At 42.2% G+C, this 26,857-nt stretch overlaps 1 protein-coding gene across 4 annotated transcripts in view; it reads right to left on the bottom strand.

The window, feature by feature from the left end:
• The window catches only part of LOC109982319 (kinesin-like protein KIF13B), a 36,870-nt gene that overhangs the window by 8,229 nt on the left and 1,784 nt on the right, over positions 1-26,857 (bottom strand). For 3 of the 4 annotated variants that reach the window (XM_020631472.3, XM_020631475.3, XM_020631473.3), the window contains exons 5-39: positions 20,447-20,459; positions 20,286-20,346; positions 19,726-19,818; positions 17,660-17,840; positions 17,391-17,478; positions 17,130-17,264; positions 16,066-16,178; positions 15,574-15,685; positions 13,984-14,196; positions 13,768-13,878; positions 13,202-13,336; positions 12,972-13,102; positions 11,887-11,973; positions 11,577-11,767; positions 10,840-11,071; positions 10,570-10,732; positions 9,595-9,741; positions 9,081-9,230; positions 7,730-7,858; positions 6,816-6,989; positions 6,408-6,565; positions 5,847-5,979; positions 5,429-5,575; positions 5,280-5,309; positions 4,927-5,026; positions 4,433-4,559; positions 3,950-4,005; positions 3,717-3,835; positions 3,455-3,631; positions 3,244-3,336; positions 2,301-2,453; positions 1,995-2,072; positions 1,500-1,556; positions 752-845; positions 525-607 (exon numbers count right to left, since the gene is read on the bottom strand). In XM_020631472.3, the coding sequence (XP_020487128.2) occupies positions 525-607; positions 752-845; positions 1,500-1,556; positions 1,995-2,072; positions 2,301-2,453; positions 3,244-3,336; positions 3,455-3,631; positions 3,717-3,835; positions 3,950-4,005; positions 4,433-4,559; positions 4,927-5,026; positions 5,280-5,309; positions 5,429-5,575; positions 5,847-5,979; positions 6,408-6,565; positions 6,816-6,989; positions 7,730-7,858; positions 9,081-9,230; positions 9,595-9,741; positions 10,570-10,732; positions 10,840-11,071; positions 11,577-11,767; positions 11,887-11,973; positions 12,972-13,102; positions 13,202-13,336; positions 13,768-13,878; positions 13,984-14,196; positions 15,574-15,685; positions 16,066-16,178; positions 17,130-17,264; positions 17,391-17,478; positions 17,660-17,840; positions 19,726-19,818; positions 20,286-20,346; positions 20,447-20,459 (4,264 nt within the window). The remainder of the gene's footprint in view (positions 1-524; positions 608-751; positions 846-1,499; positions 1,557-1,994; positions 2,073-2,300; positions 2,454-3,243; positions 3,337-3,454; positions 3,632-3,716; positions 3,836-3,949; positions 4,006-4,432; positions 4,560-4,926; positions 5,027-5,279; positions 5,310-5,428; positions 5,576-5,846; positions 5,980-6,407; positions 6,566-6,815; positions 6,990-7,729; positions 7,859-9,080; positions 9,231-9,594; positions 9,742-10,569; positions 10,733-10,839; positions 11,072-11,576; positions 11,768-11,886; positions 11,974-12,971; positions 13,103-13,201; positions 13,337-13,767; positions 13,879-13,983; positions 14,197-15,573; positions 15,686-16,065; positions 16,179-17,129; positions 17,265-17,390; positions 17,479-17,659; positions 17,841-19,725; positions 19,819-20,285; positions 20,347-20,446; positions 20,460-26,857) is intronic. The other variant, XM_020631474.3, reaches the window with a different exon arrangement.

The raw sequence follows: 26,857 nt of genomic DNA, 5'->3' as shown, positions 1-26,857 counted from the left end.
TGCAAAGCGTAAGGTCAAAGATCGAGATGACGGACACTTACGGTCATTGTAACAGGGGAAATCATCATAATCGGACCAAACCACACAAAGACACCACCAGTGATCTTTTACCTGAGCCAGAAACTGAGAACTACTTTCTACTCTCACCTAGCGAAAATAAAACAGAAATAATGCAAATATTTGTTGACTATATAAAAGAGAACATCGAGTCCAAACAAAACAAACCTTTTTTTTTTTTTACTCATTTATAATAAAAATTGTATCACTTATTTTTACAGACTAACTACATCTCACCTTAAGTACTGAACTATTTTTACATTATTTATTTATACTCTATTTATTTTTGTGTTTCCAGCCACAAGAGCTCTGTTTCTATGACAACCACATATAGGCGTAGCTGCTGCTGCTGATGCTGATGCTATTTAGATTTAGGCTGCAGTGATGCGTTATACACTTTAAATCCCAGATAAGACAGCGAGCAGAATCTAAAATGATATTCAGAGCTACATGCTGACTCAAAGTACCTGCTGATGGACGGCTGTCTGCTCTTTAATATCTTCCTTCCCACCAGGAAGCAGGGACTTCAGAGGATTGGGAACGGCCTTCACTGGAGGGAGATAAGGAAAGATAAGGACGCAGGAAAGCCTGAATGCACTGATGGAGGGGACGGAGGAGGATGCAGGTTAAAGGGAAATATAAACCAAAGTCAGAGAAAGAAACTATTGGAAGATGAAGAGTGTATCGGTCATACCTGTCTCTGGGTTCAGGTTCTGGGATACGGAGCTTGGCAGTGTGCGTCTTGCCAAAGAAGGCATCAGAGAAAGGTCCTGGTGGCTGTCCCATCCCTGCATACAAAAGAGTAGACCCAGAGGATGACACACATGTCTTTAAGGTAGGGTGACCATATTGTCAAACCTTTCAAACTGGGAGCCTAAAAGACTGAGGCCCTGTGTCCACCTTTCGGGCAGAAAAGCGCTGACTGTGCATCCTGTAGCGCTTGGATGAAGCACTATTGTGCTGAGAAAAAAACGCTGCACATGCGTTTTGTCTTTATGACAACAGTCTCTTAAAAACACTGCTTTATGACCGACACTGCTCCGTTGCTTTTTCTTGTATATTTTGCATTTGAGATCATATTTTTGCCTTCACTCAGCAGCAAACGGAGGATGCTTGCCCTCCTACTTTGTCTGGACACAGAGCGAGGAGGATGTGGGTACATGGCATGATCCTCCTCACTCCGGTGACATCAACAGCACCTTTCTGAAAATGTAAGGATTTTTATCTCAAAGCACTCGAAGTAGCCGAAAAAAAAAAAGGCTTAGAGCTCAGAAAAAAGACGCTGTGTTGCGCTTTTTCTCCGGACGGCGGCCTGCTGATACAAATGCTTTCTGCTAATTAAAAGCAATTTAAAAGAAGACACTGAAAACAAACAATAGGTGGACACAGAGCCTAAGACATTATAAATAAGCAGTTTAGTGCACATATATAATGCCTCTCACCTTGAAGTCATTGAGCTTATGATAAGAGGAGTAGAGGTCCAGACTGCTGGCTGATAGCTGGCAAAGGTTAAAGGGTTAGAGCCAGGATGTTAGTGAGACAGGTTAACACCAGTAAGACAAGTTTACTGCAGGCAAGAAGGAACTAGTTTGAAGACACACAAGCTGAACCCCAGAATACGAGAAGCCAAATATAATGGACTGCCTTGTAAGGAGTAGGAGAAAAACATATAGAGCTCACAGCAGACAGCCGGGTTAGAAAATGCTGAGTTTATATCAGTGATGTGCAGATTGTCTTAAAATAATAGATCCACTGAACAAAGACGACAGCTCCATGATACAGAGAGATGTTAGATTAACACCAAAGATGAAACATGGATACAGTTTTTTTTTCTTCAGGGTACCTAAACATGACTATCAGATAACCACACCACATGACAAAACACAAACTTATCATTTATTCATTTCTGAAAAAAAAAAAGCACTTGATTGTCTTACCCGGTTGATGCTTGGAGAGCTCAGGCAGCGTCTGGGAGATTTCGCTCCGACTGCGAGCTGCTCCTTCACGGCCACCTCCTACACGCACACACAGCTCTATTTGTATCACTCTTTGGTTCATTAAATTAAACCTCTATGAGATTTTCATAAAAACTTTTCTGAATAAAAAAGACAACAATGAATTAAGTGTGTAAGCTTCAGAGATATATCATTTAAAGAAGAGTGCCATAAAGGTAAATGTGTCTGATGTGTAAAAGGTTTAATCTACAGACAGCATTCCCGACTCTCATGGATTTATTTCCTGACCTGTCTGAGCCTGTCCAACGTGAGGATGTTCTCCACAGCCAGCACGCTGCGCAGATATTTCTCGATGGCTGCCTCACTGTCGGCTGACTCGTGGTCCTCAGTGCTGGCAGCCAGCCGGGCCAGCATCTCCCTGTCCTCTGGACCATGGATGTCCTGTGGGAATCACAATGTACAGTACACTGCACTGGGTACCAACAACTGTGCTTAATACCTGCTCTTGATGCTGTGGTTACCAGTATTGAAATGTTCAAGCCTGTCACAGGACTGCTTACATAACGCCCAAATTTCCCCTCTGAGGATCAATAAAGTATTATCTTATCCTATAACACAACTGCAGACAGACTGTGTTACCAACAAGTGACTTGTCTGGAACTTTTGGAAACAAAGACCACAGTACATAACTTATTAGCATTAAAGGTTTAATCTGTAAGATATCAACCAGAGATAAGATATCAGAATTAAATCATAATATGACCTTACCATATCATCAGACATTAAGGAAACAAGCTATGAGTTAAGATTCTGCTCCTGAATGGTCTGCTTTTGTTTAGACCAGAGAAGGTAGGCGGTTACAAGGCACCCTCACAGGGCTGTTTTGCCCCCCCCGCTCCTCCTATTGCCAGGCAAACAGCAAACCAACAGGTGTTGCAGTGATAGAAGAGGGCAAGCAAACAGTTTCAGATAGAACTGATTCTACCCGACCCAAAAAGCTTCCACGAGCAGAAACCTGGTAAAAGTCACAAAGGGCAGTAAACCCTCCCCCAAGTGGGTGACACTCCCACAGCTAGGTGTTTGTTCTGCCCTCTGAGCGTGACACAATTGCCCACAGTGCACACTTCAAACACAGCTCACCTGAGCCTGTTCTGAGCAGGCCTCAAATAGAGGATATTTGACCTTTAATACACTTTCTTTTCTATTAATACTGTTGTGGTTGAACACTTACGCCTGGGATGTTAGAAACTATTTCAAAGGTGACTCCAGAGCCGGGGATGGTGCTGCGGTGAGACATCCTCTTCAGCAGACTCTGAGCAAAGCCCTGCCAAACAAACACACAGCGACATGATCTCAAATCTTCTCATCTCTGTTTGAGTGTAAATCTGAATTACCTAAACAAACATGTCATTCTGCCGACGTGTTACTACGCCGTGCCTCACCTGTCTCCCGGTGACATTGACACAGATGCGTTTCCTGAGCAACAGCTGCATGTGTGCCGGGTGGCTCAGCTGCACCACCGTGCTGACTGTCAGGTAAACCCGCTGGTCAGCTGACGTGACGCGACTCAGCTGGGGGCAGTCGTGGATTGTAGCGTCCCAAGAAGCCTCCACCTTCACCTGGAACACATTATCGATGTGAAAAAAGATTCCCACAATCTGTGATCAATCTGCTTAAGTAGATGATACGTTTGGGACTATTAACCTCCGGCTCGTTATGTTTGACAATATGAAGGTCAACGAAGTCGTCCTCCTCCTCTCCACTGAGTGACGCATCCAAACCCCCAGCCAATGGGGCGGAAAGACTGGACTGGAAATCATCAGCTGGATGAATGAACAGAAATCGTATTGTAATTAATACAGCTGTTGAAAAAGTTGATGACTACAGCAAAAGACTTGCCAAATATATGAACACATGTGGCATTGAGAACAACGTACCACTGAGATCCAAGAACAGGACAGGAATGTGTGTTTCCATACCGGGGACAGGTACTCTGTGGAGAAATGGCATCGTAAGGATCACTGACAAAACACCTAGTCCTTTATACAGAGACAATATGACACTTTGAAATCAGGAAAACAGCTCGAGTTGAGGTAGAATACTGATGACTTATTGATACCATGACGTCAAATTAGAAGAGAAATCTTTCATGTGTTTCAGGATTTTTCTGTTTGCATCTTCATCACCTGCAGGTATTTATTGTGGAAATAATTAAAGTGTGGGAATTAAAGACAGGGTTGGTCATTTTTTAAAATAAAAAAAATTCTTCTGAGGTGCAGAAGTTACAATTTGCATGATTTGTGTAGTTTCTATGTCTCCACAGCTACAGCATTATGAGGTAGCTCCTAAGTGTGATCAGGAAGCCTTTTGTTTTCATTAAACAATGAAATAGTCAAACAAATTAAAAATGAAACACATACCTCTCAACTGGCGCTCCAGGGATGCCACTGCCGGCTGATGGCACCAGGACAGCGTTGCGTTCCTCAGTGAGTGTGAGGCGACACTCCAGCAGCTGGGACTCCCTCTCAACATCGTCCTCAGACTTATCTATGGACATGCAAAAAGGTGAGCAAACACCACTACAGAGTGAAGGACAAACATATTCATTGAAGACAATCAGTTTTCAGTTTAAACAATGTGATTGTTTCTTTTGGGGTGTTATTTCTACAATGTATGATCATGAGGTATATAATGTTGTAATAGTTTGGTTATCATTACTTTGGAGGAAATATGTTTTTTATCCCAGCAATAAGAAGCCGTTATTGTGAGCTGACTCCTAATACTTCTACAGAAACATCACTAGGTAGAGAGAATGAAGGATAAAGATGCAGCCATCAGTCACTGCTGCCTGATTTCCTTGATGTACTGAAGTGATTTTTTTTCTGCTTTAGGCAAGTTTATTTTTTTTTTTTACCTGGTTTAGAGACTATCTTCTGTAGGTGCTGGTCCAGATACTCCTGTCTCTGAGTGAGAATGTCAAGCCACTGTTCTCTCATCCTCTCTAGGTCGACTTCCTACACACACACACACACACACACACACAGATACAACACATTTAAAAGTGAAATCCTCAGCCCAACACAAGCCGTCTGTACTCATCCAGGGTTGCGTGGGAGGTTGGTTGGAGTCATACCACAAATAGAAGATAACATACATATACAGTATGTTGCAACACTTTTCACTGTTTACACAGGATAAACACGGCCGGGTTTCTTAGTAATAAAAAAATGTCATCTGATACGTCTTCTTTACTGATCATTTACTAACCTGGTAGCTGTCCATTTCTTCATCAGCACCCTGGAATTTATATTGAGAGAGAAAACGTTGAAAAGTCGATAGCCATGGTGCTAAACCTAATAAAGTGTACAACACATTTTGAGCCAGCAAACAAAAGGATGTTTTTACTTCCTCCTCACCTGGTGCGTTTCAGTGCCTTTGAAGTTACGCGTTTGCCTGACCTTGACGTCTCCAATGGACACTGAGAGGATGGAGGCTGCAATAAGGGGCATTGTGCCAGAGTCTGGTACTGGACGCACCTCCACCTGAACCCGACGGGACTGACCCTGGAGGTAGAGATGTACATGAGAGAATAAAGCTTTGGGTAGATAAGATCGTAACTCCTGTAGATTTGTTTCTGATTGATATTATAGCATAAAGCCGTACATTCATGACGCAGGACTTTTTAAATTCTTTTAAAGTTAGGATCATCAGTTCACTGAGACGGCCACTTTGAATGTAAACATAAATACACCTAGAACAAACTGAGAAGTGTTCATATTAAAAATAATAACCCTCCAAAAATGTAATCCACAAACATTGAAAGAATTAGGACACCTGTCGTAGCTGGAAGATTCCTCCAGTGCGCACGTCTTTAGCAGGAACAACCTCCACTGCTGTAAACTCTCCTGCCTCGTTCAGCTCCATCAGCTGTACCCACAACTCCAGCCGACGGGTCACCTCACTCCACCTTCAGGTACAGCGTGGACACACATCACCAATCTTTCATTCATAACACTGGTTTAGAATCTGCTGGAGACGGCTAACATTTGGCAGCGATATCTGAGTATCTGATATCAGGGCAAAGACTATGATAGGACTGTTGTGTCAAAAGTATTCTCTACAACCAGATATTTGACATAAATAATAAATTGACATTGGATGAAAGCTGATCAGTTCTAAGACTGTTCCTCGTAAAGCTCCACAGAAAGCAGGAAGATTCTAACTTTTAAACTCAATAAAGTTTTAAAACATAAATCCAAAGGAGGGTTTTCTAATTTTTTCATTTAAAGGGACAGACACTTTAACCATGAATGTACTGCAATATCTGCCATTGAGACCAAAAATATCTAACATAAGACTATTAATTTTAATTTCTGCATATTTGCATATTTATACCTTTCTCGGAGGGATCGGGTCTTGGCTTGAATCACTCCCAGGTCCCACAGTGCCAGGTTTCGGCGATGGTTGGCCTGCTTATGGCCGTAAACCTCGATAGCCACAGCGCCATCATTCAGAAACTCCACAAAATCCTCAGACACCGACACTGAAAGCTCCTAGAAAGTGAGCAATAAAAGAACAATCACAAGATGTTTTATCATTTATACCCACAGCGCAGCTCGTTTTGAATGACCTGAATGACTAATTGTGACATTACTCTTTTTTTCTATTGTACGATCTGACAACAGTGCCATAACTTAGAGATATCAATAGACTAATTACAAAGTGCATACAACAAGTAGATGGAGGGGGAGGGGCAGCATACACAGGTGCATGTGTGTGTCTCTTAAATATGGAAAGTCTTACATGGGCACTGTCGAAGACCACAGTGCACTGAGGGTCTTTGGAAGTGGAGGAAGGGGTGCACGGCGCCACCTCTGGGGGGATGAACACTGCATCATTCAGACCCCAGAAGTGGTACTGACAGAAAACGAAGTTGGACAGGTGACGAGGCAAACCGTTGGCCTGGAGGATTTTCACCTGAGAGTGAGACGAGGAAAGAAATTCATTCACCTCATGCCTTAAGAGATATTCATAAACAGACTCATAAACAATGTCAACATTGTTTCTGCTAGTGTGGTTATCAGGAACAGAAACAGAATGTATATTAGCTTCCCATACAAAGGTTGCCATAGAAACGTGTTGTTCTGAAAATTAAACTCACCTCTACAGTAAAGAACTTTATTGATCCTGAGGGAAATTCAAAGCATCCAGTAGCAGCTTACACTCGACATACAACAACACATCTAACACATCTAACAACACCCGCTGTTCCCCCTCCCATACTGTATGTCTTTATTAACCCGAGTGAAGATTTAAAAAAAAAAAAAAAAACCTACATCGCTGTACAAGAAAAAATTAGACCTATACCAAGAATGTGTTCTTAATCTGTGCTGGATAAATAATATAAACCTACGTACATTTTAAAAGATTGGTAAATGGGGCGCCAGTAGCCTAGTGGTTAGTGCACGCACCCCATGTATGGAGGCTGTGGGTTCGAATACGGCCTGTGGCTCTTTTCCTGCATGTTATTCCCCACTCTCTCTCTCCCTGATTTCTGAGTCTATCCCCGGTCCTATCTCTAAACTAAAGGCATAAAAAGCCCCAAAAATAAACCGTCTGTTCATATTTTTAGGTAAACATGCAGAATCCTGGTTGTATTTGTCAGATTCTGTTCCCTGAGCAACCTCCTCATTTGATCTCCATCTACATGATCTCACCACACAGTTCAGCCTGCGCTCCTGTGAATCTCTGTCCGTGTTACTTTGCTGGGAATCAGACCGCCTTGGACCCCCCTCCTCAGAGCCCTCTGCACCGCGCCACACCTCCACATGCAGCCGACCTGCAATCTGATACGTACACACACAAAAAACATGCCATTAGTGGGCTGAAGTCATTGTTGACGATAGAAAATCAAATAAATCCACAGATACGTCTTTTCATTATGGAACGTAACTGAAGATTAACACTGACCTGACCCGACCAGACAGAACATAAAACACATCTTTGAAAATCACAGGATTCAAAAGATGTAAAGTAAACAACATGACTGAGGGTTTGTTGGCTAAACTTGTAATTTGTTAATAATTATTGACTTTTCTTTCCTTCCTTAATTAATTCAAACATCACTTGTAAATAATTCCTCTTTCACATTTTTAAGGTTCTTTCAGCTCTGTTTTGATCCTTATTCAATTATTGAATAATTAAAAGTTGTATTTAAGTTGGCAAGCAAACGTGTTAGTTGAAATGTGTTTACTTAACAATTCAGCAGATCTAGAACAGTCATACAATAGACTGTAAATATTTAAGGATGAAGCCTGAGTGACGCCCCCCATCTGTTACTAAAAGGGGCTCTGGAGGCTCATCAGCAGCAGCCGCCATGCAGGAAATCCTGTCTCAGTCTAACTGTCAGTCAACCTTACGACAGGCTGAGAGATGGAGCTGATGTGGGTTTTAAGCCTCTTTACAAAAAGTTACATCGCCCCCGCCTGTCAATATTTAGTCTTTTGTACCAGGCTGTAAACATGTTAATTTATGATGTAAAAACTGCCTTTTGTGAATGTGGTGTGTATGTGACCTTCAGGCCTCTGGCAGCCAGCCTCAAGCGGACACTTGACCGACTGCAGGATTTTGCACTTCCGCATTGGCTTCATTTTTCAACACTGGAGGTTGCTGCTTGATTCATATCGACCTTGTTTCCAATCACCAGATGAACAAGTCAAATATTCACTCTCTCGTAGCTCTCACTCATTTTTATGAGGAACTTCGTTTGATCTTTAGCTGCTAAATGTTTCACAATGATCAACAGCTCATGGCTTTGTCTGTTAGCTGCTCAGGTGGAAAACTCAGCGGGGATATTCAGATTTTTCAGAGGTTTAAGAACTCAGAGCAGCTCCTGATGGGAGCAGTTAAAGAGAGAGTCAAAGTCTATTGAGATGCCAATTCTCTGTATTTAGGTGTAACAGGCGTATAAAGAAAAATATACACTCATATAGTAAGCTACAAAAAGAGCTACTTACATACATCTTACGTTTGTTTTTAAGTATCAGACTACAGATCACGGGCTCCTACCTCTCCCTTCTGGTTAATGATGGGTACTGCGTATTGCAGCTTGACGTCATGGCACAGGCAGGCCAGGAAGACGTTAGCCACTCCAATCAGACTGTGGTTCTCCTGTTCATCAAAGAACGGGTCAGCACGTTTGAAATAGGACCGCATCACCTGGGTTTGTAGGAAAAGGTAAAAAGGGAAAAGAGAGGGGAGAAAAGGACACAAAAGAGAGGGGAGAAATAAGACGATTAAATCACTTGTTTTCCACTTTAGTGTACAAAAAAATTCTGGGTAAACATAGAAAATTTTAATTATTTAAAAAAAAATTACAGTTCAGCAAATGTTCCCTGGTACTGCATCAGCATATTCTTTGATACAACTGTGCCTAACTTTGGTCCCTTTATTGAACATTGAGTGAATGAGGGAGTGGGATACAAAATGGTTTATATACCACCTCAGTTATCCATACATGAAAACAGATGAAACACAACATGCATTCTGTCAGTCTGCCCGCCTCCTTTCTCCGTTTACTCACAGGGTTCTCTTCATCAAAGTCCTTCCACTCCTGGTAGAGCTCCCTCATGTCCACCAGCCTGTTCTCCATCTTTTCCAGAGCCCAGATCTGCTTCCCTTTACCTTTACGACGAACCTGGATGGCCGGCTCACTCAGTACCACATCACGCTGCCAAGAGGTGAGACAAGGATGATATGTGCAGAGAAAGAAACAAATGTTTGTCAGTGTTCTGGACACAATAAGAAGTCGGTTAAATGGGCTTATTGACAAGCCACATGCAGCAGTTCAGTGTATAATAGAGGTGTTTGTAAATGGCTGAATCAGACACTACAGGCGGACTTTTTCACTTTTTTCAAAGTCCATTATTTCCCATTCCAGGTCGCTGGTGCCGATCCCAGCTGTCATGCAAAAACAGTCATGCGAGAACATGCAAACTCCACACAGAGAAGCTCCGGTCTGACAGGGTTTGAAATCAGGACCCTTTTTTCTCTGAGGCGACTGAGCTTACCACTGCATCACCGTGCAGCCACATAAAGAGACAACACATTTAGTTAACTGTTATTTTTTACCTTTTCTCATTCCCTGAAGGTTTCTATCATGTGTAAATGACAATATCTCAACTTGAAAATCACAGAAGAAGACATTAATTATATCTCTATTACTCATTTTCTTAAGCAAGCCCCAGTGTTGGTGTCATAGTTACCCAGGAATAGTCAACATCATTTGTGTGAACACTACAGATACTGCCAATTCAGCCAGACTGCGTTTAACAATGCAAAAACGACTAATGTGAAGGCTCAGTTATTCCACTATAGCAGGAAAATTCTGTAGTTAAATATGAAAATCATGTAGATTATTTAGCCTTGCTACACATAGGCACCATTACTTGAACAATCAGTCAAAAGAGATTGCTTTAACATCTTGTTCTTTGTAATAGCGTTAGGGTTTCTGGAAAAAAGCTTTTATTCTTAACACAAGAAACACACACACACACACCTTTCTGTTGGCATTCAGGTTGGCGGCAGGTATCTGCAGAGTGACCAAGTACTCTGTTCTCTTGTTGAGCTCCTCTGCTATGAAGCCCGCCTCCTGTGCCAGCAGGTTGGCCCGTACAATCTGCTCCTTCAGGCGCCTCAGGCTGCGAGTCATCAATGCTTCTCTGAACAGCAAACACAAATGCATCTTCTTTTTTTTAGATTCTTTGTAACCCTTTAACCCCATAAAGACTTGACAGGGATCAGCAGAAGTTTTCCGTTTGTATTTCACCTGTCTTCACTCCAGCGCCGCATGCGTTTGTGGGAGGTGGGTGAAGTTCCAGCAGCAGATCCGCTGGGCAGCAGGCCTGATGGGTCCAGCTGGTGGGAGGATTTCTCAGGAGTGAGCCGCCGGCGGAGCTGCTGCAGCTCCTGCTCATACATCAGTCTCTGCCGCTCGAGGGCGCAGCGCTTCTCCTCCTCGTGCTGCCTCTCCAGGGTCTGCAACACCGACTGCAAGGGGTCTGAGGAGAAGGTAGTGGACGTAATCTTTGAGCAAGTGCTTAAGATGGCATGTTGGCCGTGTCATTGTAAAGAAGCCAGCCAGCTTACATTAGCATTAAGATATAAATGAGAGGCGTGTATTTGTTTGAAACAAACTTGAGCTGCTAGCAGGGCTGTCAACTCTTTCTCTTTAAAAACATTTAAAAACATTTGAGCCATTTTCAAGGATTTATATCTTCCAGAACAAATGGGCTGTGTATGTAACACCTTGTTAATTTTTGACAATATGTCTCACAGATAAATGATGTAAGGAGTTAAAAGGTCAGACAAACACAAGGAAGATTGTTACTGTTTTTTTAAATCATTAACAATTCACCACAACTGCTCATAAAAGCATGCTCAGATAAAACCTATTGTCTAAAATATTGGTTAAATTTTTTGGTACCATTCTAAATAAACATCTGTTAGTCGTGTTTCCTGATGCGGCCCACATTTATCATGACTGTAACTTCCAGACGGACTCACCGTTGTTGCCCATGCCTTTAATCATGACTTCAGCCTGGGCAAACTCATAGCTGAAGCTCAGCTCGCTCGACACATCGCTGCATGCGTCAAAGTCCACCTCCAGCTGCTCTGTGCTCAAACACGCCTTCACTGCGGCCCCGCCCTCTTCATCTTCACCTGCTGCTTGGACCATATACCTGGGCAGGTTTATCCTGTGTATGTGCAGGTGAGCATGTGACAAAGCGAGAGAAAACAATCCCATTAAAAAGATTACAGCCTCGCCCATAGGGTTAGAAAAGAAACGTCTCACTGATCCAGATTCAACACAAACCTGAAGAAGTGGTTGTTCCCCCACAGGATTCTGTCACCATGATGAAGCTGGACTGGACTGGTGACTGCAGCGCCGTTCACACACGTTCTAACGGTGGAAAAAAAGATTTATACAAAATGAGACGTCTGAACTGAGAGATGGTAGAGTACACACTGCTAATACAAGAAGCCAAAATGAATACTGTGTAAACTGAACCACTCAATATACCTTCATAGATTTATTTTAAGTAGAAGAGTAGACCACAGTGTTTATTCAAGTCCTGTAAGATTTGAGACCTTCTTAATAATTTAATGATTGTGTTCAATAGGAGGGACAGGGTGTGTAGATGTCAAGTTGATCTGTATACCACGTTTAAAAACAGCCTCAGCTCATAATAGCGTTGATAAACTAACAATGGGGGAACAGATGATTTTTGAGCTGTGCTTTGAATAAATGTAATGAGCTAGTGCCCCTGATAAGGCAACTGATTGCACTGACGGAGGGCCCCCAGTTGAAAAGGTGTGGTCGCCTCTGATTGGCCGCTGAGCTCGAGGGACTGAAGAGAGAGACTGCTCAGGGACCAGTGATTGTGCCTGGGGTGTAAGAGTTTAAAAGTTCTGATAGATGAGAGGGGGCTTCACCATGCAGTGACTTAAAAACAAGTAATTCAATTTTAAAGTGAATTCTAAAATCAACAGGGAGCCAGTGAAGGGAGGGGGGGACAGGGGTGATGTGCTCCTGTTTCTGTGTGACTGTTGGAAATCTTGAAGCAGCATTTTGCACATACTGCAGACGTGAGAGGAAGGACTGACTGACAGACTGAAGGGTGTTCAAATGAGAAAAATCTCTATTCAGCATTCACCATATGGAGTAATTACAGTAAACTTGTAGCCAGCAGTTACTGCATACAAACAGGAACACAGCTACAAGATTACAAGAGCCTCGAGAAGTTGGGCATCAAACACAAGTAATGAGCTACAAGAGCTTCACATTTCTTGAATCAAAGCTGCACTGCTTCAAGTTTAACTCCTCAAAGACCCCTTAGGACCTCTCTTGAGTGTGATCCATTGTTATCAATAAAGAGCATTGTGAAGAGAAGTACACACCGAGCGTTGCGGTGAGGACTGAGCACCACTCCACTGCTCTCTGTGATGTCAATGACACAGTGTTCGGCCTGGATGGCCATTCCACAAAGCTGGATGTCCTGCGAGTTGGCCGAGCCGACACGGGTGTGGTCCTAGACAAAGAGGAGAGGGGGGTTGCAGAATGCACCGTTGCAGAAATTGGTTACACAAAAAGTCAAATAGAAAATGTCTTTATGTGTGTGTCCAGGTACCTTCAGGTAGTAGACCAGCAGCTCGTTGAGGGCGGGATCGGCATTAAGGTTGACGAGGAAACACTTGTCATCCACCACTCGGATTCCAGAGGACTGCAGGGAAATGCCCAGATTTTCCAGCTGCTTCTGACGCTCCTACAACAAATGTTTGATATTTAATGTAGGAATTATGATTTGGCCTTTCTTTTCTTCATCTGCTAGGATTTTTTAAAAAAAGTGTCAGGATGGAAAAAGAGGGAGCAGACCCAAGAATAGTTTGAAATAATCTACTTATTGAATAAAACTAAGTGAATGACTTCAGTCTAAATCTCATTAAGTCGCACTGAAGGAAGAGCAAAACATCCAGCGACCATGTTGTTCATTTGAATGTGTACCACTTCACTTTGAATAAAGTAGTGTACTCCCCGTTTCCACAAAGCGGTCCGGTTTGGCTCAGATTGGTATGGTAAACCTTGATCTTACTTGCATCTCCCAACAAACCGAGGTCTGCACCTCCGAGGTCATCCATGAGGGATTGATACGCAAAAATCAAAAACTATGGTATAAAGTGCATTTCTTTTTGTTACCTGTGCGATAGCCTCCGTCTTTCTTAGTTTCTCCTCCCAGGAGACCGTCATTTCTTGGATCAGTTTCTCCGACTCCTCCAGCCGCTCCTTCAGCTCAGGAGCCTTCATAGACTGAAGAGTGTAATGCATCTTCTATCACTCTTCAAAGATTACCATGATATGTAGAATATTCAATATTTACAATACGGGCCAGCAGCAGGCCGAAGTGATCCGTACCTCAGCTTCAGTAAGCTGCTCCCTCAGTTTCTCCACTTCTTCTCTGAGCTCTCGGATAATCCTGGCATTGGGGTCTTCGTTGACTACAGCATGGTTGACGATGCTCTTGGCCCTGTCAGCGTAACGCAGGGCCGACAGTGTCTCGTCATAGTTGTCTGCAGCGGGGCTGATGGTGGCGACCATGGCTGTGCGGCTATTCCCTCCCAAGCTGTCCTGCGGGAAAAAAAACCAAAAACACTGATTTTACACCAGTGACAACACCAAAGCTCAAAAACAGTTACTGTGAAATGTCAGATTGTGCTGTGAAGGATAAGAAAAATCAAACACCACGCTTTGGAGAAAGAATAGCTTAAAGGAGATCTACTAATCATGTCAGTGTGGGACACTTTTTGAGTAGCGCTGTAAGATGTATAGCTAAACCTCCAAATTTATCTGATACTGGCGTCAATGAAATCCCTCATTTCAGCTTCTGCCTTAAACGGTTTATTTCAGCTGCTGTCTCTTTAAGGCCCCCCCTCCCCCCCTGCCCATTTTCCTCTAATTGGCCAGCTCTGTTTGGAGTTGCAGGATTATTTGAGTTAGCTTCCAGTTGGGACGTGTCCTTTGAAAGAGCTGCCGGGGTGAGCATGTCCTACAGCTCTGCTCCATGCTTTTCTCTAATACGTCATCAGAACCTGACGTCAGGTTCTGACCAAGTCTTGTGAATTTCTCGCAACGTCTCGTTCAGAGGAGCAGGAAACCACGTCCGGTATAACACCAACAGCTGTGTATCTTTAGTTTATAAGAATGTTGCTGAGACATTACACGCATGTATTAAAATATGGATCAGCAGAATAGATCTCCTAAATGAGGTAAAAGTAGGGCTGAGTGGGGTCAAAGTGGGGTCAAAGGGGTACTTCTTGGAGAAAACTGGGAGGAATGAAGAACAGGATGCTACATTTTAACAAGTCATAAGTCCCTTTAGCTAGCGAGGCAGAGAGCTAAACCTCCTGAACGAGACAGATGTTTTAATCAGGTGCTTAATGATATATAACCTGTTACAGTTAAAGTTTACATTTTTTTAAACTCACTCAATCTGCAACATTTACTCTGAGGGGAGCTGATAACTGGCTTGAGTTTCATTTGGCTGCATGAAACTGGTGTTAAATGTGTAAAATGTACACATGCTGAGTGAGATAGCAGTGCTTGTTTGCAAACTGTAGACACATCGTCGTATTTATTGCGATTAATTCAACCGTTTGTGACGTGTTTATTACAAAAGTTCATAATATTATTACTATACAACTGTGATTTATTGTGCAGCCCTAAAAAAATCTGATCTATAAGATTGGAGTGGTACAGATGGATCTGCGTTTCAGCAAGATTAAGAAAGTAACATTTAACAATTTGATAAAACAGCTATCTGAAATCCTTAATTAAAGACATAGAGCTGCTTTTCAACTTTGCGGAGTGATTTGTAATAACTAGGAAATTGACACAACTGGGACTTCAAATTATAATCCATATTTTGTTGTCCCTGACTACACACAGGTATCTTCTGTTTGCTGAAGGTGGAACCACTATGAACAAGGTTTGTTATTTTCTTAGTACCTTGAGCAGCCAGGTGAGCACTGAGTCTCTGTAGGGAACAAACTTGTTCCTGTTCTTTCCTGCTCCCTGGTCAGCCAGGGCCGAGATGACTAAACCCAGCGTGCTGAGAGACCTTGAGGGGACACAAGAACGGGATCATTCAGGGAATCAAGGCGGAAGCAGAAAGTGTTTATGGTGATAGAATCACACAGGAAGAATCACAGATCATCAGGCCATCGCTGCCTATAATGGATGATAAGATTTTAAACAAGCTGACTTATTGCTGTTGTATTAGTATGTGATCTCTTCATTATCTTAGAAAGAGGAAATAGGAAACCTGTCCAGCATAAAGATAAGCTAATCAGATGAACAAGGCCTCAAAAAGACAGTGATGACATCACAGAGTCAATCAAGATGAAAAGTGAAACACGATCTGGATGATCTACAGCTTGGTCACTTCACTCTGCTCCGGATCACAGAGGGTCTTTCATATTGCTCTTCTTGTTGACTCACTTATTGATGTTGCTCCCTTCTTTCAGCCGGTCCCCCGCTGCTCCGGTCTTCGCTGCTCGCTCGCTGCCAGCCAGATCCACCAGGCTCAGTTTGCTGACCTTCTCTCCACTCGTCTGAAACAGACGCACAACGACATGCAGAAACATACAGCACACAGCAGTCAGCATCTTTTAACATATTTCACTGAAGACTGGTTTCTGAGGCAATACATTGATTTAATATTTAATCTAAAGTCATTGACTGAATATGAACCAGAACACATGTTTAGTTGAGAAAAGGTGCAAATATGGAAGTGAGAATATTCAATGGTAAATGGACTTGAGCTTGTAGAGCGCTTTTCTCGTCTTCTGACGGAGCTAGGAATGACTTCACAGCCGAGTTAACAGCGTTCCAGTTGCGGACAAACAACATGGGAGCCTCAGGAGTACTTTTTGTTTTGTTAGGTAACACCAGGCGATAACAACGATCTACGTGACAGTTTGCGCATGAAAACAACATGACAACACGTCCACAGAGAGAAGTTGCAAGATACTATCGTGTGACTGATTTAATTAGACTAAAAGAGGACTAAGCTGCTAATGAACACAACAGCTTAAACGTTACTAAATGTAGCAGCCATGTTGGAGTTAAACTCTTCTACTGAAGTGTCTCAGTAGAAGAGTTTCCAAGTCGGAATTCCAACTACAGGAGGGCGTTCCTGATGACGTATCAGACCGGGAACTTGGAATTTCAAACATCCCAGATCACATGGAACGCATCATAAGTGTCCTGCCCAAGGACACATCGGACACCAACCACTGATCCATTGTCGTCCCTGAATAGTCTGATAGTCCCATTTGTTTTAAGATAAACATCTGTGGTTATATTTTGTCTTTTGCTGCGTTGTGCTCCAGAAACTTGAGAGGAGAGTTAGTCACAATCGTCTGATCTTTAAATAGATTTATCAGAATATCACCAAAAGCCACACAAAGTTGATCTCCAACGGGTCAAATGATAAAAGAGGGCGTCGGGTAGAGATCCTGTTAGTGGTCAGCAGTTTAGTGAGTGTGCTTGATGTGTCTTACCCCAGACTGGAGGTCCATTAGTGTGTGTGTGAGGATGATGTTGAACACAGCGTGGGATCTGCTGCTCTCTTCATTCATATTCGTGGCTGCCACAGTGCGAGATTTATTTCCCTCTGACATCAGAGACTCGATGTCCTGTCAGAGACACAGTCGTCACAAATACAAACAACAATGTCTTGACTAATCCCACACTTCATGAAATACCTTGTTTCCCTTGGCAACACAGTGGTATGAAGCATATATTAAATAAAGTTCATATACCTTGTAGCTAGCCACAGCCAGGCGAGAGAGGCCATCGACATAAGGCCCAAAGACTTTGTGCTCTCTCACTCTCAGTGTCTGTCGATTTCTACAGAGAGATGAAGACGCCGTTTAATTTCTTTACTCTTACACCGTCCTTCTCTAATGAAAAATATGAGAAAGTAAAATGGACAGCCGTGTTCCCTCTACTTCAGAGCAAACATATAAATAGCACAGGTAGACTTGTCAAAGTCTGGTCTTCATGTGACTCCGTGTTCCAGTTCCCTTACCCTTTAGGGTCCAGCAGGTCTCGGACCTTCTCGTTGTAAATCTCCATGTAGGAGACCTCCACGGTGAAGCTCTCTCCTTCCCGCACTTCCTGTACCGTCCTGCTGAACAGGGAGCTGCAGAGCCGAGGGATCAAACCAGGGTTCTCTGCAGAGCCCATCATGGTGTACGACTTCCCAGAGCCTGGAGGCGCACAGTGATGGGTCATTGATAAAACATACTGAAGCAGAAAATACAAAAAGTAATGCAAGAGACAAAATGTAACGATGTAACAAAGAAGCAGATTAATTTTTAATGACTAACTCAGACTGTAAACGCAGAACAATAAAGCTTCATAAGCTGCTCATATTTAACATTTAAAAAACAGTCAAAGTCCTGAAAATGTTTCTCTTTATCTTAAAGGAACAATGTTTGACTTTTTGATCCAGTAGATGTCGCCAAACTGAAGCCTTCACTTTTCCTCCAGCGACACACCCCCAACCCTCCTCCCCTACTAGCATATTTTTGTTAGCGTGTATGTAATTTATATAGAAGAAATTAAGATAATTTTTGACTATGAACTAATATATTTCTCAGAGTATTTTGATAAGAGCTCAACAGTGAACGCCCACTTTTTTCGGCAACTCTGGTTCCAGAAGTAAATTCCCCCATTCAAATCCTCTAATGACATTTTACAAATCCCTGGAACCATGACAACCAGATACCCATATACTCGTGACTATAGTGCTTTTGATTCAGCGCCAAAACGGCATAAAAAAACTGAGAAAAAGGAAAGGGTACAAGTCGGTGTACGTCATTTTCTTCTGGAGTCGAAAAACTACAAATCCCACAATCCATTGGGAATGATATCTCTTCTTCTTAAAAGTAACTCATGTAGTTAAAGTGTTTATACTGTTAATACAAGTGTTGTACTATTTTCTAGTCTGTGTTGTGTGAATATAAAAATTACCTTTACAGCGGCATAAGGTTATTAGTACATTTAATGTTAGCTAACTAACTAGCCTGCTAACTATCTGAGGGGCAGGAATTGTTGCCATGGTAACAGTGAGCTCCACCAATCTTCTACAGGAGCACACACCACGGTTTCACACACAGGTAGCTCGTGGTGAGTCTACCTCAGATGGTTATGACATTGTGACTAATAATCGAATCGGCTTTGAAGAACAGAAAAGGAACCACACTGTTGAGCCCTTATTCCAGGAAAAGCACGTCACCTAACCATATACAACTGCTAGCTGAAGACCATGTTCTAGCTTGCCCTGCCAATGACCACACTGCGTAGAGGGAACCTTTTAGCCAATCAGAGGAGCTCATTAAGCACATGTCTATGCATGTGTTGTGATATTCATATTGGTTAGGCTTATACCAGAGACGGGCCTTTTTGTTTGCTTACTGCCCCCTTTCTAAGTTTAAGAAAATTAAAAACTAGCCCATTACTGACTTTGAATATTGTCTTTGATTTAAAGTAACATGTCAAGCATTCATTCACTCATTTAGCAGAGCTGTTTGGCTCAACTGAGTTAAATCGATGTAACCAAGAAACGTGTTATTATTGTTTCATTATTCAGATTTGTAATGCTTTTATTGAAAACAATAAACATCTCTTTACTTTTTTGGCATTTTAGAAACCTGATTTTAAACCTCTGTTGGTATCTGTTTTAGATCAGTGTGTTTGATTTATTGCATTGATTTTTGTAAGACTTGCTTAATTATTATTGTACAGGTAACTTTTAAACTTTTTCTTACACTCTAGTGTTTACTTTTTCCTGGCAGTTGTCTCAGCTTAATAGAAATCCCCCAGTTTGTTGATTTGAGTGGCCTTGTTTTCATCTGTCTTCTGGTTCTTTTAATGATTTTGTGTCTGTCTTTAAACTGATTCTGTAATGTCTCGATGTTGCTGTAAATGAGGACTGCGCTTCAATGATCTCTCGAGTAAATAAACAGAATAGAACAGAAATAGAAAAGAACAGTATTTGTGATCACATCTTTTAACAACACAGTGATAGCGTTATAGAACCTCTAATGAGTGATTACTAAGGACTCGTAGTTGGGAAGCTTTCAGTGTTACCTGTCTGTCCATAAGCGAAGATGCATGCATTGTAACCCATGAAGGCGTTGTCCAGCAGACTTTCCCCAAGGCACTGAAATACTACATCCTGACCTGCACAGATATCAGAAAACACACATTTTTAAAACCTCAAATCACTGCACAATAAACAGCTTTAGTAACAAAGCAAAAAAAAGGGGGGGGGGGTTGCCTAAGGGAGAGACATTCACAGAGGGCCAACAGCCCAGAATAGACATGCTGGACACTTTGTTCTGATTCAATTTATCTGACGCAGGCTGCCAAACTAAAATAACCCTTACACTGTCGAGAAGCTCCCTTGGTAATGATTTTGCTCTATGCAGCTGCAATAAACAGAGCTAAGAGGGTATAACTCTTGATCCTGCACCCTGAGCTCTCCCTCTCTTTGACTCCTTAAATAGTTCAGAATATCAGGAAACACTTTGTCATGAGATAAGGTTGAAGAAATCAGTCACCAAGCAGTTACACACTAGCTAAAAAAAGAAAGCATGCACCAATTTAAGCAGAGTATAAACACAGTGTTACTGCAGCAAGGCACCAACCTGCAAACTTGTCTTTTTGAGATTCATCCATTGACCAGAAGCAGTGGTCAAAGGCAAAAACCTGACGATAAAACACAACAGATTCAACATGTATTGTACATTGTGCACTTGTGACTTAAACTTAGATTATAGTTCAACTCAGGGTTCATTTAAACACTCACCTTTGGCTGACTCCTGAGGGCGACAAAGAGACAAAAATAAAAACATCAGTTAACGACTGTAGTTCAAATAAACATGAACATGTCAACCAGCTGAAAAGCTATTTTAAAATCTTTCTGTCACTCTATCAAAGGCTTTGGGGTTTACCATAACATACCGACTGTAAATATTAATGGATGACGCCTGAGTGACGTCACCCATCTGTTCCTGCAGGGGGCCCTGGAGGCTCATCGGCAGCAGCCGCCATGCTGGAAATGCAGTCTCAACCTAACTTTCAGTCAACCCAACGACAGGCTGAGAGCTGGAGCTGAGGCGGGTTTTAAGTCTCCTGACAAACCGTTACATCACGCCCACCTGTCAATCATGTCAGCTACGTGCCTAACTATGGATTTGACGTTTATGAAATCAAAATGGATGTGTTATAAAACAGTTCACCCCCCGGACAGTGTCTGCCCATGAGGACAATAACTTATCAGACCAATATTGTTTAGTGTACCAGGCTGTAAACATGTTTATTCATGCTGTAAAAAAAGACCTTTTTGAATGGGGTGTGTATGTGACTATCTGGGCTCCAGCCTCAAGTGGACACTCGACAAATTGCAAGGATTTTACACGTCTGCATTGGTTTCATTTTTCAACACTAGAGGTTGCTGCTTGGGATTCACACACCAACAGAAACATGTTCTTGCCCGTATTTACCATTTGGCAAGAATACCAACATTCATTCATACAAAGCCCATTTCAAGATTCAGACCACAGCAATGTGGGGGGAAAAGAAAAGCAGAGCCTTCAGGCTTTTATATAAAGCCCTTTAAGACAGCTGAATGCTGATTCAGCATAACTCTCACCTCACTGTTACACAGTTACCAGCATTCACACCTGGAAGCTTATCATAACCATAGACCCTTTGAGGAGGCTTTGTTGTTTCGTTTATGCACTGGAATAAGAAACGTACCTAGTTCGCTGAGTCACATCAGTTTTTTTGCTTCTTTATCTTGTAAAATTGTTTCATGCCTCTAAGCATCCTGTTAACATTAATTAAAGAAAGACAAGTGAGGGGTGAATAATTGGCATGAAGTGACATTTCTTGTCTGACATGCAAAGTGCTTAGTGAAAGGAAGCCTGTCCCACCCATGTTCTCGTGTTTTTCATATTGCACTCCAAGTCTTTGTAAAGCAGTCAGTGCATGAATTAGGCAACAGGGCGGTTTTACCCAGTCAATGTGACAAGAGTGTGAATGTTGCTCTCGTCTGCTCACATATTGTACGAGTCCCCAGATGAGTGCCTACTCAATAATATGAATAATATCAAAGAGATTTGACTTTTTGTCTTAGCAGATAATCGATGATCGTAAAGGTTCAGTGACAGTGAACAGAAAAGAAAAGCACAGGAGCATCAAAGCCAGACACGATTCCAGGTCAAAGTCAGTGGGGTAAGGAGGGAAAGTGTCAAGGATATGGTGTTTAATCACAGTGAGCTTAAAAATCCATCAAGGTGACTAATCCTCTTTGGCGTAATGTGAATGGGTTGGGCTACACTCAAATCCTCCGGGCCTTTCAGTGTCCCTGAGATACATACAGGACAATCCTAAAACTCTCCATCGTCCCTAGAAAACTTTAAAAACATCATCAAACGACACCACATTCACCTATACTTATCAAACATGCTCTTTGCCCTGGAGCAGGTACTGATGTTGGCCATCAGTAGTGTTGCACTCGTGCTACAGCATGACAGCAAAGACTGATCCAGTTTGAATCAAAGTCTTACGTTTAGTTCATGATAAATGGATCACAGGGTGTAATGCATGGGTGTATGGTTATTAAGGTAACCATAGACATCAAGGATTGTTGCATGATGCTTTATGCCCCTTCCCAAATTAATTGATCTATAAATGTGCACTATAGACTTGAATGACCAACTATGTATGTTTTCTTAACACACGTCAGGACAAACAAGAACTAGGCTAGTAAAGATTACATTCTGTTAAACTTGTAAAGACTATTTTAAAGAGGACATATTATCCACCCTTTCAAACAGTCCCCTGTGATCTAAATGAAATATCTTTGCTGTGCTTTGTTCAAAATATAACATGAATCAAGCACCAGAGGAGGTTTGTGACCCTGTATAAACCAGCTCTCTCAGAACGCTCCGTTTTGGTGTGTGTGTCTCTTTAAATGCAATGAGCCCCCCTGAGTTTTCCTGGTAGACATCACTCCTCTGTAGCTGGGGATAGAGTCCATGGGTGGAGATATCAGGGGAGGAGAGGGGATTTTTTTTACCAGAATCCCACTGTGACATCACAATGAGAGCAAATTTGAGCATTTTGAGCATTTTTCTCTGTGTTGTAAGACTTATGCAGACCACAAACAAAGGACTGGATGGGTTTAATTTCACATTTTGTGGGTCGGTAGACACTCAGCTAACCCAAATATATGATCAAAAACACTGAAAAAGTGGATTTTTCATAATATGTCACCTTTAAAACTAAAATGGATCAAGTAACTATTTGTATTTTGAAACAGTTCCTTCAAGTGTTTCTCATTCTGCAGTGTCTCTCAGCTCTAGAGGCTGTTTTAATGTTTAAAGCTCAAAATTTGGGTTTTTCAAGAACAAAACTGTTTTGGTCTCATCACCACTCTCATTGGCTTCACTTGTGGCTGCAGCAGGCCCACTTTTTGAGAACATTAATAACCTCAAAATAGAGGTGCCGGAAGCTAGCGGTTATGACGCGCCCACCATGTACAGAGGGTATAGTCCTCGTAGCAGCGGCCTCAGCCCTTTGCTGGGTGTCATCAGACACTCTCCTGTCTGTCTTCAGCTGTCATATACAATAAGGCAAAAACTATTAAATACAAAAAAAAACTTTAAAAAACATCAGAATAAACCAGTTACAGAAATAGTATTGTAAAAAAATAGTGGGTGACATGGTCAGCACTATCAAGCTCTACAGCAGATAAATGTTAGCTGCTAGCTCAGCTGTAAGATACATTATAGCTGAAACATTATACACATGCTAGCTGTATGATGCACAGAGTATACACACAAGCTTTATATTCATTGTGCATCAATGTTTCATGGTGAGTAAGTTTTTGAGTTTTGAAACACATACTCCCACAGCCTTTAAAAAGGAGGATATATTAACTCTAGCCCCACCTCAGACTGCTTTTTAAAGCGGCTACATTTACACCCCATGATGTTTCGACCTCAATCTGAATGTCACAGAGGAGTAATAGGGGGATGAAGTGATCCCCCCTCTGCAATGTCTTCAGAGGTAGTAATGGAGGCATTTCAGAGGAGAGAAGGGATCAGCTGAGCCAGCGGGGGAGAACAGCGCTGTGTGTGTGTGCATGTCTGACTGTGTATTTGATGTGGAGCTCCCACTGTGCTGTGCGTCCGCAACGCCTGAAACACAATGTCAATTTACAGACTGAGACAAGAATGTTACGCCGTCGCTGAATCAACATGAATCTACAAAGATGTAATGACGACTGAGCTTAGTTACGGCACTTCTGCGGGGAAAAAAAGTTTGTTTTGTTAAGTCGTTAACAAAAATTATTCAGCAAGTCCTCTTCTAGTCAAACATATCGCTCACCATGAATCTTTGCAGTGGATCATTTAAATATAGGCTGTTTAATCGCCTCTTCTGACACCTACCCTGTGGCAGCGTTTACAAGCCTTGAACGATACGGAATCAATCTTCCTGCTGATGGTCTGTTTGCGTTTGCAGGTCATATTAGGGCATTAGTATTCATTTGAGTCAGTTTCAAAACCAACTCAAAACCCCCTTATAGGAGCTTTAATCTGTTTTGCTAATCTATTTGAGTTTTGGTCGAGATGTAAAAACAAAACGCTACATAATCATTCTTAAACTTGCAAATCCAGTTTTTAGGGAAGCCCCCCTTTGAAGACTGGTTCCACGAGTAAGTCAAAACACAGTCTTCACTCAAGCAGAAATATCTATTCGGCCACACGGGGGGGAGGACTTTAATGAAACAAGGCCTCCCTATGCGAGACTTGGCCAGTTCATGAAAGAGCAACATTAAGTCCTGTTCTCTCCTGGGCTGGTGGGGACATTCCTGGGATATCTGGCAGAGAGGTGCAGCTCTAAGGAGTCACTAAAGGGGAGGGAGGAGGGCGGTGGGTCAGTGTGTCTATGACCAACATCCAACTACCCAGGTAGACGCTTTCAGATTTGATAGTACAAAGTCTTTCTGGCTGGACGTTCCATTACTTACGGTTCAGCATTTGAAAGGTTCTGAAAGTCAGAATATATGACATACATCAAACGAGTGTGATGTCATAAACAGTTATAAAATACTCTTCAAACTGGGGTTTCTTATCAAAGCAGAGCTCGGATAAGAAAAGGCGCAGGACTGAACTTTCATTTTCGAAGCCTTTTTTGTGCAGGGACTGATAAATATTCTGGAGACAATTCAAGGTCTGTGCAGTTAAAACGGGACTAATGTAGCTCTACAAGCCTGCTGAGTCATGTTGGGCTTCAGAGCTGCACAAGCCAGCCCAAGACTTTATTAATCCCTATCTTAAAGGGGTCCGGAAAAAAAAACACCTCCCTGCTGTAGTCCTGGTTGCAGCTACCAAGGGTGGCGCAACACATTAACATCCCCTGAGACTCAGGCAGCAAATCAGAGGGCTGACTAAGCACAAACCTTGTGAAATTGGCTGGTCAGAGACTCGCCCAACAAATAAAGCCTTTCTAATACACTGATTATGCTCATAATGGGACACATTCCACTGGGAAACTAATCAAGAAGGCCTTATACAAAAAGTTGTTTTTTTCAGTAAAGAGTTTACGACTCCAACTTGAAATTCTCTATGACCTCAGTGCTGTTTTTGCATCATGGAAGTGTTTGTCTGTGGCGGAGTGATCCTGTAAAACCTGTTCACATTGATCCCCACAGGGGAACCATACCACAGCTGAAGCGTGTTAGGGCAGAAAGACACACTCAGATACATACACACAAAAATGCATGTGAGAGCTATCAAATATGAGACTCCCCGTTTACAAAGACAGAGACTCATAACTTCCTTCCTGGAGGGGGAGATTACCCTGAGGCTAATTAACTGAGCAAAGTAACCAGAGAAGAGGTAAAAACATTCAGGGAACATCTACCTGCCCTTCTCTGGATCTGGCTGACTGCAGAGGTAAAAGAGCAGTGTCCTGCTTTTTAACGACAAAAATATCAAGAAACAGAAACACAAGCCCTTCAGGCTGATTCTCATTCAACACAACACATGCACCTTTTGAAGCCGTGTCTGTCATTTTGGACGTATTCTCAATCATCATAATGTATAACAGAAACAAACTGCATGTTGACAAAGGTTGTTTACGTTCTGAGTCTTGACATTGCCCTCCCCTTTGCTGCTTTTCCTTTCGCCCAGGGCTTGTCTACCTGAGCAGGGCTGAGCTGGCAACAGACACACCCTTTGTACAGAGAGTAATGATGCAGGAAAGACACTGGGGGAGGAGGGGAAAATGGAAAGGAGAAACACAAGGAGGATGGGTGGGGTGACATTAAGATCTGAGCTTCTTCCAGGGAGCTGGTTGTTAACTTGACGGGCTGGTTAGTGTCAGAGCCTGACTGATTAATCAGCCGGCCGATATTATATCACCTGACTATATCGGCATCAGCTAATTCCATCGCTGGTATGTGCCAATATTACTGGTTTTATTCAGCGTATGTTTATTTCTATAATTGTTAGTTTCTCTATAAAAATGGTGTTTCAGTGCACTGTTGTTATTGAGGTCAATACAAGCTTCTGTTCAGCTGTAATAACAAATATTGTCACCATTAAGTACAAAGCACGCTCGAGTCAAATCCCAAGTCAAGACCGACAAGTCCAGAACCAAGTCCATCAAAAAGTCCACAGTCAAGTATCCAGTTCAAACCAACAAGTCCAGAGTAAACAGTCATCATCACCAAGTCCCACCACGATTGAAGACTCCCAGACAAGACCAACAAGGCCAAGAAGTCCCCAATCAAGATAAAAAATAACCAATTAAATTCTTCAGTCAAGACTAAAACATTTAGCTGAAAGTGTATGTTTGGGGTCTTACACGAGTAGCTTACTGTACAAGTCATTATGACCACCACACCAGAAGTGGAAGGTTTTCTCTATATTGTAAAGTCAAGTCTACAGTCTTCAGAGTTATAGCTCCACTCCAGTCTGACTTGTTTCATTCACTGAACTTCAAACCTTTACCATAAAAAGCATAAACTGTTTCAATCACAGGACACAAAGCCAGACATGTGGCTACCCACAGCGAGCTCCATGTGGACAGACCAAGATCAGAGAAAGACGAGCAACCTCTGACAGAGAATAACACACAAAACTGTTTTCAAAACCTTGAATGGCTTTGAATTAAAGTGCTAATGATGCGATGATAGAAAACT

This window comes from Labrus bergylta, chromosome 15 (genome assembly GCF_963930695.1).
Source record: "Labrus bergylta chromosome 15, fLabBer1.1, whole genome shotgun sequence".
NCBI lineage: Eukaryota > Metazoa > Chordata > Actinopteri > Labriformes > Labridae > Labrus > Labrus bergylta.
Note: the sequence above shows the minus strand (reverse complement) of the source record. Positions and strands in the feature narration are given on the sequence as shown.